Source organism: Drosophila persimilis, unplaced genomic scaffold (genome assembly GCF_003286085.1).
Source record: "Drosophila persimilis strain 14011-0111.01,24,50 unplaced genomic scaffold, DperRS2 tig00000863-arrow-arrow-pilon, whole genome shotgun sequence".
Classification (NCBI taxonomy): Eukaryota; Metazoa; Arthropoda; class Insecta; order Diptera; family Drosophilidae; genus Drosophila; species Drosophila persimilis.
This window is the reverse complement of record NW_020825364.1, coordinates 201,776-216,783: the sequence shown is the minus strand read 5'-3', so window position 1 is coordinate 216,783 and position 15,008 is coordinate 201,776. Positions and strand designations below refer to the sequence as shown.

The 15,008-nt window shown below is 50.1% G+C and overlaps 2 protein-coding genes across 2 annotated transcripts; both read right to left on the bottom strand.

The window, feature by feature from the left end:
• Positions 1 to 7,145: 7,145 nt before the first annotated feature.
• LOC6599532 (protein phosphatase inhibitor 2) lies at positions 7,146 to 7,991 on the bottom strand. The gene has a single exon (XM_002024590.1). The coding sequence runs from the start codon at positions 7,989 to 7,991 to the stop codon at positions 7,146 to 7,148; it is 846 nt and encodes a 281-aa protein (XP_002024626.1).
• Positions 7,992 to 11,561: 3,570 nt separating this feature from the next.
• Positions 11,562 to 12,407, bottom strand: LOC113566720 (protein phosphatase inhibitor 2-like). Its single transcript, XM_026993601.1, has one exon. The coding sequence runs from the start codon at positions 12,405 to 12,407 to the stop codon at positions 11,562 to 11,564; it is 846 nt and encodes a 281-aa protein (XP_026849402.1).
• Positions 12,408 to 15,008: the final 2,601 nt, after the last annotated feature.

Sequence of the window (15,008 nt, the reverse complement as noted above, 5' to 3'; positions counted from 1 at the left end):
ATGACGAACGGAGGCTCGAGATTTGCTGGAAAACTTTCGATTTCACCTGACCGACTGGACGGCTGGGCGACTTGGCGACTGGCACTGGCACTGGCTCTCAGCCTGGCTCTCAGTCTGGCTCTCAGCCTGGCTCTGAATCTGTATCTTTCGATGGGGTTTCCATTGGCAATTCAATTAAAAGTCCCAGCTAAATGTCGAAATGTTATCGAAGTCGACAAAAACAAACTCCTTTTTGTTGTTGTTGTTGTTGTTGTTGTTGTTGTTGTTGTTGTTGTTGTAGCAATTGCAAAAATTGAAACTCCACAAAACTCGATCGCTGTTTGGGCTTTCTGGTTCGATTTGTGCCTCAATTTCTGCCTCATGCTGAGCTCAAAATGAATGTCGTGGCTAAAAGTGAAGCTGGTCTTGGCCAAAAGCCATAGCCACCAACCCGTGGTGGTGTTGTTGTTGTTGTTGTTGGTAGTTGCCTCTAATATGACATATCTACTAATAACAACGGATTGAGTGCATCTGTATAGCTGTATCTGTATCTGTATAGCTGTATCTGTATCTGTATAGCTGTATCTGTATCTGTATAGCTGTATCTGTATCTGTATAGCTGTATCTGTATCTGTATAGCCGTGTGTCTCTGCCCCAGACTTGGTCTGCCAGTATAAGGGCTCGTTTCCCATTCACTTATGGATTCGCGAGTCGCAGAGAGGCCCCAAAGAGGCAAAAGTGGGGCCAAAGCCAGGCCAGGCCACGAGTCGCGCCGCGCCGCGTCGAGTGCATTGGTGAAAAGTCATAAGGCAGCAGAAAAGTACAACAACAAAACTGTTGATGAAAACCCACTAGGTAGTAGGAACGAAAAACCCACGATATCACTATACAAAGGAGTGATTCGACTGTAGAGTACCCTGTAGGAGAACTGCAACTGCAAGAACTTCAACAACTTCCCCAACAATTTTTGAGGGCAGCCCCCAAGAGACGATATTCGATTCGGGACATAGAGGCCCATCTTTATCCGGAAAGATGTCGAAATTAATTTCCATCTTTAGGTGGAAATTATCTTTCGAGTCTTGTGTCTGCCGCGTAGGATCCTCGGAAATCCCAAATCGCTGGCTTTCGATGGGTTTCAATCAGCTTTCAACTCCATTATATTTCCATTTCCATTCCTTTCGAATACCCTGTAATAATATGCTTGTAAAAATGGTTTATTTTGGTTCAAATTGTCGTCGGTTAATGGCATAGAAAAATGTCAAGCAAAAACAAAAACAAAAAAAGGTTTGCCCAACGATTCATTTTTTGTGTTTCGTTTCGAAGAGTTTTTTATATGAAATATGAGTAATGTGGATGTGTGTGTGTGTGTGTGTACGGGGGGCGGTGGGCGGTGGCGGCATTTGCTTGTAAATGATTCACAGAACTAATAATCGAATCGAATATATTCCGTCGAGTATTCCCCAAATTGAATTAAAAGTCAATGGAGCGTAAAAGATATGTTACGCTGGTGTCTCGAGGGGGATCTCCCCCTCTCCACCCCCCTTCAGGGAGGGAGGGGCCTAAGCAATGGGGCCCAATCGATGCATCGATGAGCCGCACATTAATTTCATTATTCCAAAATAAAACACGGGGCAGCAGATCTTTTCAATGGGGAATCCGCTCTAATGGGATATTAAAGCCACAAAAGCCTGAAGAGCCTCCTTTGGCTTAAACGCACTATAAAAAACCGAAGAGAAACGAAACAACGGACGGGACGGGACGGCTGGAGGCCGCCTCTCAAAGAAGTCCCCAAAGCGGGGGGGAGGGACAGGGGACAGGGGAAAGGCACAAACAAGTGCCCATAAAATATAATAAAAGGAAGTGCTTAAAACTTGCAACAACAAGAAGACAAGAACAGAAGGAGCGCAGCAGCGGCAGCGGCAGAGGAAGAAGGCTGCAGGCGGGTGGGGGGAGGCAGTGTGGCAAGTACATTGCCAGGAGATTCATGAGAAGAGAGAGAGAGGAGTACGATGGCAAAACGACAGAGGGACAGAGGACTCTTTTCCTTTTGCATAGTTTGGTGTCTAAATTTATTACCCGCGATCTAACACGATTTCTCGCACTTGTACCTTACAATAATCATTATATGCACAGCATACACACACACACACACACACACACACACACACACACAGATGTGTGGCACAGGGCAGTTGGGGAGCAAAGAAAATTACATGCGCCAAAGCCTTTTTTGCATATTTGGCATCCAGCACAAGAAAAAGAAAAAGAAAAAGAAAAAAAAGCACCAACAACAATTTAAATTGATGACAACGGATCGAGAGTCGAAGAGGGAGATACCCTGCAATGAATACAATGCAGGGAGCCCAGGATTAGGCCAAGAGACGGCCTCCAAACGAGCCCCTTGGCAGGCGCCAAAAGCAGGCGGCCCTCCGAGGCACAGCTGGCTGGCCAAGGCTAACGATTCTCCGACTCGAGCAATCCTTTGCTATAAGAAACCGTCCCGTAGTGTTTCCGATTCAAGACACTCGCCAGTCGAAATCGCATCCCCCCACGGATGCTTCAAATCTTCAAAATATCGATTCTCCTGGTGGTGGCCAAAAGCATGATACCCTTTTTTCTGTTTCTCTGTGAAGGGTATATAGAAAACGTAACAAGTGCAACGACAGCGACAACGAAAGCTTGGGAAACTGGTCCTCTCCTCGGCTGCTCTGCTGCTCTGCTGCTCTGCTGCTCTGTGCCCTGGGATCTGTGTGTGGAATCTGGGGATGGGATGGGAAGGGGATGCCTCATGCCCCATGCCCATGCCTCATGCCTCATGCCCCCTCTGTACGAGTATGTGTGTGTAGATATAGTTTATGTATTATATAATTTGGTGGACGCTGTGCTGAGATTCAGCCACCGCCACCGCCATCGCTGGCGCTGCAGCAGCTCTAATGAGGCAGAGGAGTCGGAGTCGTCTCCAAGTGCAAATATGCAGGGTATTCCAAAGCGATGGGGTATGCCAGATAGCGAGCGGCAAGGGGGCCAGAGGCAGGGGCAGGGCTAGAGGCACAGCTGATAATGAGATTAAGGAATGAGGCAATGATTAATTGCCATGCGGTGCAGCGTCCAGGCAGCGTCGTTTGTGCAACATCTTCATGCAGCCTGCCTGCCAGCCAGTGAATCAATTATAGGGTATTCTACGAGTCGTGAACTCTTTGGGCCTTAGAATCTCGATAATAACCAAATACTATACCATAATAATACCAAATACTAAATACAAAAAACTGGATACACCGAAAGATACTCGAATTATCGATCAGGATCCAGCCGTGCGCAATTCGGCCTTCTTTGCCCCAGATTCTGCCCGTGCTCTTTGAGTTTCTCCACCAACTGGTTGTGGAGCTGAAGAAGGGCCAGATGGCCAGCCGGAACCCACACACATGGATCGCATGTTCTATGCACTGGAGGTTTTCTGCGAGAACCTCGAGGAATGCCAGGATTACGCCAAATCTGCACATAATTTTAGTCCTGATTGTACGTCTTTTTTATGTCTCGTGCATGTGATAAAACTCCGAAATCCTTTCCTCAACTTCCTAGACGTTTATCGACGGATGAACAGAGATCAAAGTTCAGGCGAAATGTTGATAGGGATTGCCATGGGAGTGGCTTGGACTCAAGAAACAGGAAGAGGGGAAACCCTGGCCCCATTACCAAAAATGGATATCTGAATTTTATACGAAATTTCCGCCAAAGCAACAGGACCTCAACATTGGACCTCAAGCCGCAGGATGTGATACGACAGGCGGCCAAGGCCTGGCCCCGACTTGCAGCAGCAACTCCCAACGGTCCCCCTCGCTCAATGAATTTTGGGTACGAAGAACTGTACGAAGTATACAAAGCTCTCCAAAAGATCAGCTGCTGGAAAATCAAGCCGTCCCCATCCTTGGCGTTCAATGGCAAAGCTACTCGTAGATACATTGACGATTTGGGGCGGTATTTCTAGTATTTCTAGTATTTTTGTATTTAAATTTAGTTTCTGTCTTTCAGCTGCCATCCGCACTTCTCAGATGGGCATCAGCTGCGGGTCCTGCCAGAAACATCATTGTCCTGCCTTGTGGATGCATCTGGAAGAAGTGCATATACCCTGCTACCCTATAACTACCCTACAACTACCTGAAATAGCAATCAACAGAGCCTACAGCAGAAACAAGAGCTACAAAGGCGTCTTGTCTACAAAATATTTTGCGTTTCTGCGGCTGGGAGCTGCCGCTGCTGCTGCCCCAAAAGTACGGGGTACATCGTACTCGAATTTATATGTGTTTCGTATAAAGAAAATACAGGCTGGAGATTACAATCGCTTGTAATAAATACCTTAAGTATCGCATATATCAGTAACCCAAGGACGTGGATCGTAAGTCAGGCCCCGGCTTCGAGCCCGAACATTATTATTAAGCGGAGAAACCGAGCGGAGCAGTAGCCACCGCCACAAGATGTGGCAGACGCAGACGGAGATGCAGACGTCGACGAAGGCGGGGACTCCACTCACCGAACGACGGACATCCGTCGCAGGGGCAGGCAGCGGGGAGCAGGGAGCGGGGAGCAGGCAGCAGACAGCAGGCTCTTGACTTACGTGCAACAATTTAACAACTTAATTATTGCTAAACTACGCGAGCAACAACCTGCAACCTGCAGCAGCAGCAGCAGCACGAAAGAGGGAGCAGGGAGCAGGGAGCAGGGAGCAGGGAGAGGGAGACCGGCACCAAACTCTATCCATAAATAAAACACCAGTGCGTATGAGTAATAAGAGCAGAAATAATAAGGCTGTTGGCTGCCACAAAAGATTGCAAGACTGCGATATGCCCCCAAAAGATGATCATCCCCGGGAACGATGGAGAGAGCGAAAATAGAAACAACAACTGGAGGCGGCTGCTCTTGCTCCTGCCTCCTCCTCCTCCTCCTCCTCCTCCTGCCTCCTCCTGCCACCTCCTGGGCTTCCTTGTCATTGAGTAATCTATCGACAGGTTGGCCATTTAGTCCCCCCCCTCCCTCCCGAGGGAACGTCGCGTCGTACGAGTCGGGGAGTGTGTGTAAATTAGCATAAAAACGCAATTTTTGAATATTAATGTGCAGCGGCAGTGGCGACATCTTCCCCCCATTCCATCCCCAGCCCCAGCCCCAGCCCCCGCCCAGAGTCGCTGTACCCCCGATTGCGTGCCACTTGGCTTACACGATGCTGCTCTCCTGCTGCTGCTCTTATTCTTGCCACACATCTCCAGTTTTCCAGCTGCTGCTGCTGCTGCTGCTGCACTCATTGCCACGGCCGCTAATCAGATTCCCCCGCATTGATAACACCCCCTGCCAATGGTGCCACCGATGCCACTGCCACTGGGCTACGAGAGTTGCAGGTTGCACTATCGGTTTCTGGCCGCATCTCTCACTCCGTTTCGAGTGGCACTGCTGGCACGCATATGGCTCTGGTTTTAGTTCTGGCTGCTGGCTGCTAGCTGCTGGCTGCTAGCTGCTGGCTGCTGGCTCCTGGCTTCTGGAGATACATGAGAAATGTATCCGTATCTCCGGGAATGCATCAAATATGCCTTTGCCGTTGCGTAATATGGGAAGCTGCCAATGAAATCTCCAAAAGATTGTCAGAAATTGTAACCAAAAATGGACCAAGCGGTGCCAGGGACCAGAAGAGCATCTGCCATTGGAGGAGGGCTGCGACAGGAGCTCCCGCATCTGGTGGGGGCAGGGAGAGGCATTCGATTTCGAATACCCCACTGGGTGTTTAAATAATTACCGTTTTACTTCTCTCCTTCTTCCCCTTTTGACAGCCGTCAAAAGTCAAGCCGAACATCTGTTGCAACAGCTGATTTTGAGCTATTGAATGCCTTTTATAGGGGTGACCCGAATAGTCGCGTGTTTAAACGATAAAAACGAGATTTTGAATGAGTTTAGGACCGGTTTCTCGACTTCTGGTTATAGTATGATATAGTTGACCGATTCTAATGTTACACGTAGAGTGGATGTGGCCGTTTCGCCCACTGTGCAGCATCCCGAAGCAGATCTAGGCGCCTACAGGGGCAGAATACTATGATATATACTATATAGGGTATGAGTCTGGCAAAGGGGTCCTGACATTGCACTTGGCTAACTTTCTGCAAAGAGAGAAGGAGATTGCCTGAAGGACTGAGGCACGATTTGTGGCAAAGTTGGATCTTAGGAGTTTAACAATCGACTATCTCTGTCGCAGCGCTGCTTTCGGCTCTTGCATACAATGGAATCTCTCGCTCCCACTGCATGCTCTTCCCATAGGAATACCTCTTTTGCAGTCTTCCAGATCCCAATAGAACCAGAGTTGTCCAAACCGGAAAAGATATGACGCAGTTATATGACAGTAAAATCAATAACTGCAAATACAAAAATATCCACATTTCTCTTCATGCCAATCTGTCTCCCAACAATAAGCACAAGAAGAAGACTCCCGATCACAAGAACCCGCGGCACGTCCAGATCGGACTATAGATGGCGGACAAGAAAAACCATTTAACATAGAATTAACATAACATGACCGTTTAGCATTAACATTCGACATGTCATAAGTAATGTCACATCTGCTCAACTACATAAGGGAGCGCCACTGCGCCGCCATGTAGATGACTACGACATGTCCATGTAGCTGCACAGCGCCGCTCCAAGCATTTGCTACATTTTGGAAGTGTTGCAGCCGCCCTTTTTCGATTGCTAGCCGGATATGACGTCACTTGCCATACTTTTGGTGGGGCAGAACTATATAATTCAGAAAAACCATCCAAATTATCCATAAAAGGCGTTTATTTAAGAGTGGATTCTGGGCGAAAGACAGATGGAATCATCTGTCATGTGTTGACAGGAAAGGTAAACACTTTTCTACGAAAAAAATTAACTTAATGATAATCCGCTTACGTTGAACATCGATGGGTCGATGGATCGATGGATCGATGGATCGCCTACACATTCTAGAGAACGAAGAAGCTTATAAAAATGTGGACAAGTTTAGATAAAATATTGAATGGCACACGCTTTTCGCATCTTCAAAAAATAAAACAAAACCTTGCCTCTGATTTTACAATCTGATGATTCATTTCTGCAAGTAACATAATAATTTTAACAAATCAAGCGAAAGGCCAACCATCTTTGACATCTCTTTATAATGTGCCTGCTGATGGACTCTTCGTCGGTTTGCCTTTGGGACCAGCCACGTAAGAGGCATTTGGCACACGGACCTGCTTGCCGTCCGAAAACTCCTCGCCCATCGATGGAACGCTGCGCATATAGCCGAGCGAGGCAATGTGAAGAGCCTCGTCGGTCTCGGCGGTTAACGGGCGGTTGGTCTGGGCCGTCAACTGCTGGTAGCACGGGTGGCTGGGATCAAGGACCGGCTCTGGGTCGATCCTGTACCCGCCGTCATTGGACTCGGCGTGGGCCAAGGAGTGCGAGCTGGGTTGCTCTGGGTCCAGTAGCTGGTGCTCTTCCTCCATCACGGTGTCGTGCGTGGCCCGTGTCGGGCCGGTCTCGTCCACGCCAGAACTTGGCTCGCACTTGCAGGTCGGCTCTGAGGGGAACATATCACCGAACTCCTCAGCAATCAGGCGACGGGCCAGCGGTACCGAGAAGTACTCCTTGTAGTGCAGCTTGCGGCGGCGCTCGAACTCAATGCGCCGCACCTTCTCCTCCACGGACTCGGGGAAGTCCTCATCGTCCGACGAGTCATCGGAGTCCTGCTCTATGCCAAAGCAGGGCGTCGCCGACTGCGAGGTTAAGCGCAGTTTCTCCATCAGTTCGGCGGTGTCCAGCTTCTTTGGCAATTCATCCTCGAACACGAACGGGGTCTTCGGCTCGTCAATGATCATGTGTCCGTAGGTTTTGCCTTCCGGATGGAAGGTCGCCAGCACGTTTAGTTCGTCGAACTTGGCCGTCTTCTGGTCTGCTGGCTTCTGCGGTGCCTCGTTGCTGCCGCCCTTCAGTATACCCTTTAAGTCGTCAGAGTTCATTGTGCGTTTGTGGAGAATGTTTGTCGCTTGTGAAATAAATTATTATTGTGCTATCTGATATTCTGTATTGTTTCGCTACGAGTGCTGCTGTACAACTGCTTGTTTTACTCGAATAGGCGACCTACTGCAAGGTGACAGGACAACAACGGCTTGCTGCCTTTCTTCCTTTTTTTCTTTCTTAAATTTCGAGTAATTTCTGTACTTTTGACTTTGTTTTCTAAACAAACTTCTCAATTCCCACATATCTCAGCCTCGGCTTACAGGTTTCTGCCTTGGGAAGTGCTTTTCAGAGTTTTTCCTTAGAATTCCAACGCATCCCAGTGCAATACTGGACGACCTATGGCACCAGATGAACGAAAAGAACAACATGACCACCAAGAAGATGATGTCGCCCATGAAGGAGCTGCAACTGGAGGTCAGGTCCCTGTTGAAGAAGAAAAGGCAGCTACGGGGGAATGGCAATGCCACTGGCACACCGCAGGACTCCCACCCAAACCCCACAAAACCCAGAGTGGCCAAGGGACTCAGACAACACCAGGACTCCGCAGGAACGGACCATCACCCCGGGACAAGGAGGACGGCGTGCACGGTAAGCACAAACTATCGACGCCAGCCGACAAGAGGCGACCAAGAAGCCGTCGAGCAGCGCGCGAAGCACTGAACCCGCACAGAAGTGGAACGAGATCAGAGGACGACGAAGAGGGCGAAGAGGACGCAGTACATACGCGGACATCCTGAAGCTGATGAAGGCAGCACCAACGCTCCAGGGCCTGAAGAGCCAGGACTAGGGCACAGGGAAGACAGCCTCGGGCGAACTTCTCCTCAGGATGCAACAACCGTCTGATCCTGCCTGGACTTGCCCTCTGACCCAGTAGTCTTAGAATGCAAACCAGGCAGTGCTATCTCCCCTAGCAGTCGTGAAGCCCATCCAGCAGATAGTGGCGGTCGAAGTGCTCGATGTAGACGAGCTCACGACAGGCTATCAGATACTGGAGGCGATATCTGCAGCGATCGGCTGCGACTTGGGGCAAGTACCGAGCAGCACCGGGGATGCGAAGAGTGTATGGTGCCCGCAGGTGGCCACACAGAACGCCCAGCCCGCCCTCGCCCAGACGCTCCTGGATTGTGTGCCGCATGCGACGACGTATTATGCCGATTACTACTACTGCTACAAGTGTATGACCTAAGGACAGGAACAGGCTGTGGAGAGGCCCCTCTCCACATGCAGAACCAATGCAAGACCCCCCCCAAGTGTCTTCAGTGCGTGGGCAACAACGGAGACACTCGCTCAACAGCTCCCTTGGTCCTCAGCCGCAGCCGTCCGGAGAACAAGACGGCCATTTCCCAGCTGATTGCAGGGTAAGCTACTCCATCTTAACCTCAACCACTGCCGTACTGCCCAGGACTTGATGACACACACGGTTCTGAAGCAGCAGATCAACGTAGTGCTGCTCAGTGGGCCCTACAAGGGGACAAATCTGTGGAAGCGATCACATAGAGCATCCAGGTTGGGCTATATGTATATTTGGTAGTCACATCTTTGTATAGCTACTATATGGGGCCTCGCTTCACGCAGCACGAATATCAGGCGATCATCAGAGATCACAGATCCCCGGTCATAACAGCGGGGGACTTCAACGCCTGGGCCACGACTTGGGCACGCCCCGTGGAACAGCGCTCCTGGACGAATTCACAAGCCTGAACGTCTGTCTCCTGAACATAGGAAGCACCCCGACGTACAGCAATGCGGGCCGGGAGTCATCATAGACCTCACCTTTGCAAGCACGGTGACGGACATCTCGCCATTAGGAATGCAACAAGGGGGCAACAAAGTGTCATTCAAGGCCAACCGGAAAGCCCTAAGAGACGCCATCAGAAGCAAACCCGTAAGGTCCTAAGCGACCACAGAAGCACCCAAGACGCGGCTCCAGCTACCGGAAGCGACAAATGCAACGTAGCGGTTGGAAGTATAACATCCTGGCTCGCAATGAATGGTCTGTCCTTGCCTTCACTACCAAGTCCGCCCTAAAATACCTAGGGGTACTTGAAGAGTCCTCCCTCTCCTAACCAGTAAAGGTTTCTTCGCGACTACCACAGGGCAGCCACCTAGACCCCTTACTCTTCACACTCTTTATCAATGACTTGCCTTCGGTATTAACATACTCTCGAGTACTTATGTATGCGGGTGATGCTAAGCTCTGTGTCCAGTATAAGGACATTTCATTACATTCCTGTAATCCGATCTCAACAACTTTCAGTCGTGCTGTTGTGCAAACTTGTTGCACCTCAATGCCTCGAAATGCAAAGCTATGATATTTCACGGTTCTAGCCCCTTGTTGGCTCCATATACCCTATGTGGTGCTTCTCTTGGGAAAATTACCCTGGTGGATGATCTTGGTGTTATGTTAGACGCCAAGCTAAAGTTTTCTGAACACATTTCTACCATGGTAAAAAAGGCCATGCGCGTGCTTGGGTTTATTAAGAGATGGTCAAAGGAATTGGACGACCCCTATATAACAAAGACTCACTACACCTCGCTAGTTCCTGTGTATGGTGCCCGCAGTACAAAGTACACCAGGACCGTATAGAATCAGTACAGAAAAGCTGTTTACTCTTTGCTCTGCGGGGCCTTAACTGGGATGCGGGTGGGAGACTCCCATCTTACTCTAGCAGACTGTGATTAGTAAACGTCCCATCCTTAGTTGACGGTAGAAAAATGCTTGGTGTGACTTTTGTGCACAACTTGATCAGGGTTGACACAGACAGCCCTGTTGGGATCTGTTCCTATTAGACTCACTGGAATTTTGATACCGTTGTTCCTTCCACTTTGTATATCGAATTATTCCTTTTAGGGAATTATGCTCGGATTATAATTCCGTCTACCATATTATATCCACCACTGATTCTCTTCCTCTTATTTAGTTGCTAATACTCACCAACCTTTCTAGTAATTATTAATTGTAGTGGTATTTGTATTTGCATTTGTATTTGTACGGCTGCGGTTCGGCTACGCGGCATGACGGTTCACGATGGGACAAAGCCGAGAAGGGAAGATGGAGGAAAAGAGACGAGCCCAGGAGTAAACGCAGACACCCTCACCGAACGGATGATAGCCGACGAGCAGACGTGGCACGTGGCTGCCAATATGGCAGCAAGCGTCATCAAGGAGCCGAGCCAAGGAGCGAAGCCGGGAAGACCCCACACTCCGCACCACGAAGTAATACCTTCCCCACAACATCCCGTTATTTACGTTCGACATGTAATAAGTAATGTCACATCTCTCAACTACATAAGGGAGCGCCACTGCGCCGCCATGTAGATGACTACGACATGTCCATGTAGCTGCACAGCGCCGATCCAAGCATTTGCTACATTTTGGAAGTGTTGAACGAGGAAGCTTATAAAAATGTGGACAAGTTTAGATAAAATATTGAATGGCACACGCTTTTCGCATCTTCAAAAAATAAAACAAAACCTTGCCTCTGATTTTACAATCTGATGATTCATTTCTGCAAGTAACATAATAATTTTAACAAATCAAGCGAAAGGCCAACCATCTTTGACATCTCTTTATAATGTGCCTGCTGATGGACTCTTCGTCGGTTTGCCTTTGGGACCAGCCACGTAAGAGGCATTTGGCACACGGACCTGCTTGCCGTCCGAAAACTCCTCGCCCATCGATGGAACGCTGCGCATATAGCCGAGCGAGGCAATGTGGAGAGCCTCGTCGGTCTCGGCGGTTAACGGGCGGTTGGTCTGGGCCGTCAACTGCTGGTAGCACGGGTGGCTGGGATCAAGGACCGGCTCTGGGTCGATCCTGTACCCGCCGTCATTGGACTCGGCGTGGGCCAAGGAGTGCGAGCTGGGTTGCTCTGGGTCCAGTAGCTGGTGCTCTTCCTCCATCACGGTGTCGTGCGTGGCCCGTGTCGGGCCGGTCTCGTCCACGCCAGAACTTGGCTCGCACTTGCAGGTCGGCTCTGAGGGGAACATATCACCGAACTCCTCAGCAATCAGGCGACGGGCCAGCGGTACCGAGAAGTACTCCTTGTAGTGCAGCTTGCGGCGGCGCTCGAACTCAATGCGCCGCACCTTCTCCTCCACGGACTCGGGGAAGTCCTCATCGTCCGACGAGTCATCGGAGTCCTGCTCTATGCCAAAGCAGGGCGTCGCCGACTGCGAGGTTAAGCGCAGTTTCTCCATCAGTTCGGCGGTGTCCAGCTTCTTTGGCAATTCATCCTCGAACACGAACGGGGTCTTCGGCTCGTCAATGATCATGTGTCCGTAGGTTTTGCCTTCCGGATGGAAGGTCGCCAGCACGTTTAGTTCGTCGAACTTGGCCGTCTTCTGGTCTGCTGGCTTCTGCGGTGCCTCGTTGCTGCCGCCCTTCAGTATACCCTTTAAGTCGTCAGAGTTCATTGTGCGTTTGTGGAGAATGTTTGTCGCTTGTGAAATAAATTATTATTGTGCTATCTGATATTCTGTATTGTTTCGCTACGAGTGCTGCTGTACAACTGCTTGTTTTACTCGAATAGGCGACCTACTGCAAGGTGACAGGACAACAACGGCTTGCTGCCTTTCTTCCTTTTTTTCTTTCTTAAATTTCGAGTAATTTCTGTACTTTTGACTTTGTTTTCTAAACAAACTTCTCAATTCCCACATATCTCAGCCTCGGCTTACAGGTTTCTGCCTTGGGAAGTGCTTTTCAGAGTTTTTCCTTAGAATTCCAACGCATCCCAGTGCAATACTGGACGACCTATGGCACCAGATGAACGAAAAGAACAACATGACCACCAAGAAGATGATGTCGCCCATGAAGGAGCTGCAACTGGAGGTCAGGTCCCTGTTGAAGAAGAAAAGGCAGCTACGGGGGAATGGCAATGCCACTGGCACACCGCAGGACTCCCACCCAAACCCCACAAAACCCAGAGTGGCCAAGGGACTCAGACAACACCAGGACTCCGCAGGAACGGACCATCACCCCGGGACAAGGAGGACGGCGTGCACGGTAAGCACAAACTATCGACGCCAGCCGACAAGAGGCGACCAAGAAGCCGTCGAGCAGCGCGCGAAGCACTGAACCCGCACAGAAGTGGAACGAGATCAGAGGACGACGAAGAGGGCGAAGAGGACGCAGTACATACGCGGACATCCTGAAGCTGATGAAGGCAGCACCAACGCTCCAGGGCCTGAAGAGCCAGGACTAGGGCACAGGGAAGACAGCCTCGGGCGAACTTCTCCTCAGGATGCAACAACCGTCTGATCCTGCCTGGACTTGCCCTCTGACCCAGTAGTCTTAGAATGCAAACCAGGCAGTGCTATCTCCCCTAGCAGTCGTGAAGCCCATCCAGCAGATAGTGGCGGTCGAAGTGCTCGATGTAGACGAGCTCACGACAGGCTATCAGATACTGGAGGCGATATCTGCAGCGATCGGCTGCGACTTGGGGCAAGTACCGAGCAGCACCGGGGATGCGAAGAGTGTATGGTGCCCGCAGGTGGCCACACAGAACGCCCAGCCCGCCCTCGCCCAGACGCTCCTGGATTGTGTGCCGCATGCGACGACGTATTATGCCGATTACTACTACTGCTACAAGTGTATGACCTAAGGACAGGAACAGGCTGTGGAGAGGCCCCTCTCCACATGCAGAACCAATGCAAGACCCCCCCCCCCAAGTGTCTTCAGTGCGTGGGCAACAACGGAGACACTCGCTCAACAGCTCCCTTGGTCCTCAGCCGCAGCCGTCCGGAGAACAAGACGGCCATTTCCCAGCTGATTGCAGGGTAAGCTACTCCATCTTAACCTCAACCACTGCCGTACTGCCCAGGACTTGATGACACACACGGTTCTGAAGCAGCAGATCAACGTAGTGCTGCTCAGTGGGCCCTACAAGGGGACAAATCTGTGGAAGCGATCACATAGAGCATCCAGGTTGGGCTATATGTATATTTGGTAGTCACATCTTTGTATAGCTACTATATGGGGCCTCGCTTCACGCAGCACGAATATCAGGCGATCATCAGAGATCACAGATCCCCGGTCATAACAGCGGGGGACTTCAACGCCTGGGCCACGACTTGGGCACGCCCCGTGGAACAGCGCTCCTGGACGAATTCACAAGCCTGAACGTCTGTCTCCTGAACATAGGAAGCACCCCGACGTACAGCAATGCGGGCCGGGAGTCATCATAGACCTCACCTTTGCAAGCACGGTGACGGACATCTCGCCATTAGGAATGCAACAAGGGGGCAACAAAGTGTCATTCAAGGCCAACCGGAAAGCCCTAAGAGACGCCATCAGAAGCAAACCCGTAAGGTCCTAAGCGACCACAGAAGCACCCAAGACGCGGCTCCAGCTACCGGAAGCGACAAATGCAACGTAGCGGTTGGAAGTATAACATCCTGGCTCGCAATGAATGGTCTGTCCTTGCCTTCACTACCAAGTCCGCCCTAAAATACCTAGGGGTACTTGAAGAGTCCTCCCTCTCCTAACCAGTAAAGGTTTCTTCGCGACTACCACAGGGCAGCCACCTAGACCCCTTACTCTTCACACTCTTTATCAATGACTTGCCTTCGGTATTAACATACTCTCGAGTACTTATGTATGCGGGTGATGCTAAGCTCTGTGTCCAGTATAAGGACATTTCATTACATTCCTGTAATCCGATCTCAACAACTTTCAGTCGTGCTGTTGTGCAAACTTGTTGCACCTCAATGCCTCGAAATGCAAAGCTATGATATTTCACGGTTCTAGCCCCTTGTTGGCTCCATATACCCTATGTGGTGCTTCTCTTGGGAAAATTACCCTGGTGGATGATCTTGGTGTTATGTTAGACGCCAAGCTAAAGTTTTCTGAACACATTTCTACCATGGTAAAAAAGGCCATGCGCGTGCTTGGGTTTATTAAGAGATGGTCAAAGGAATTGGACGACCCCTATATAACAAAGACTCACTACACCTCGCTAGTTCCTGTGTATGGTGCCCGCAGTACAAAGTACACCAGGACCGTATAGAATCAGTACA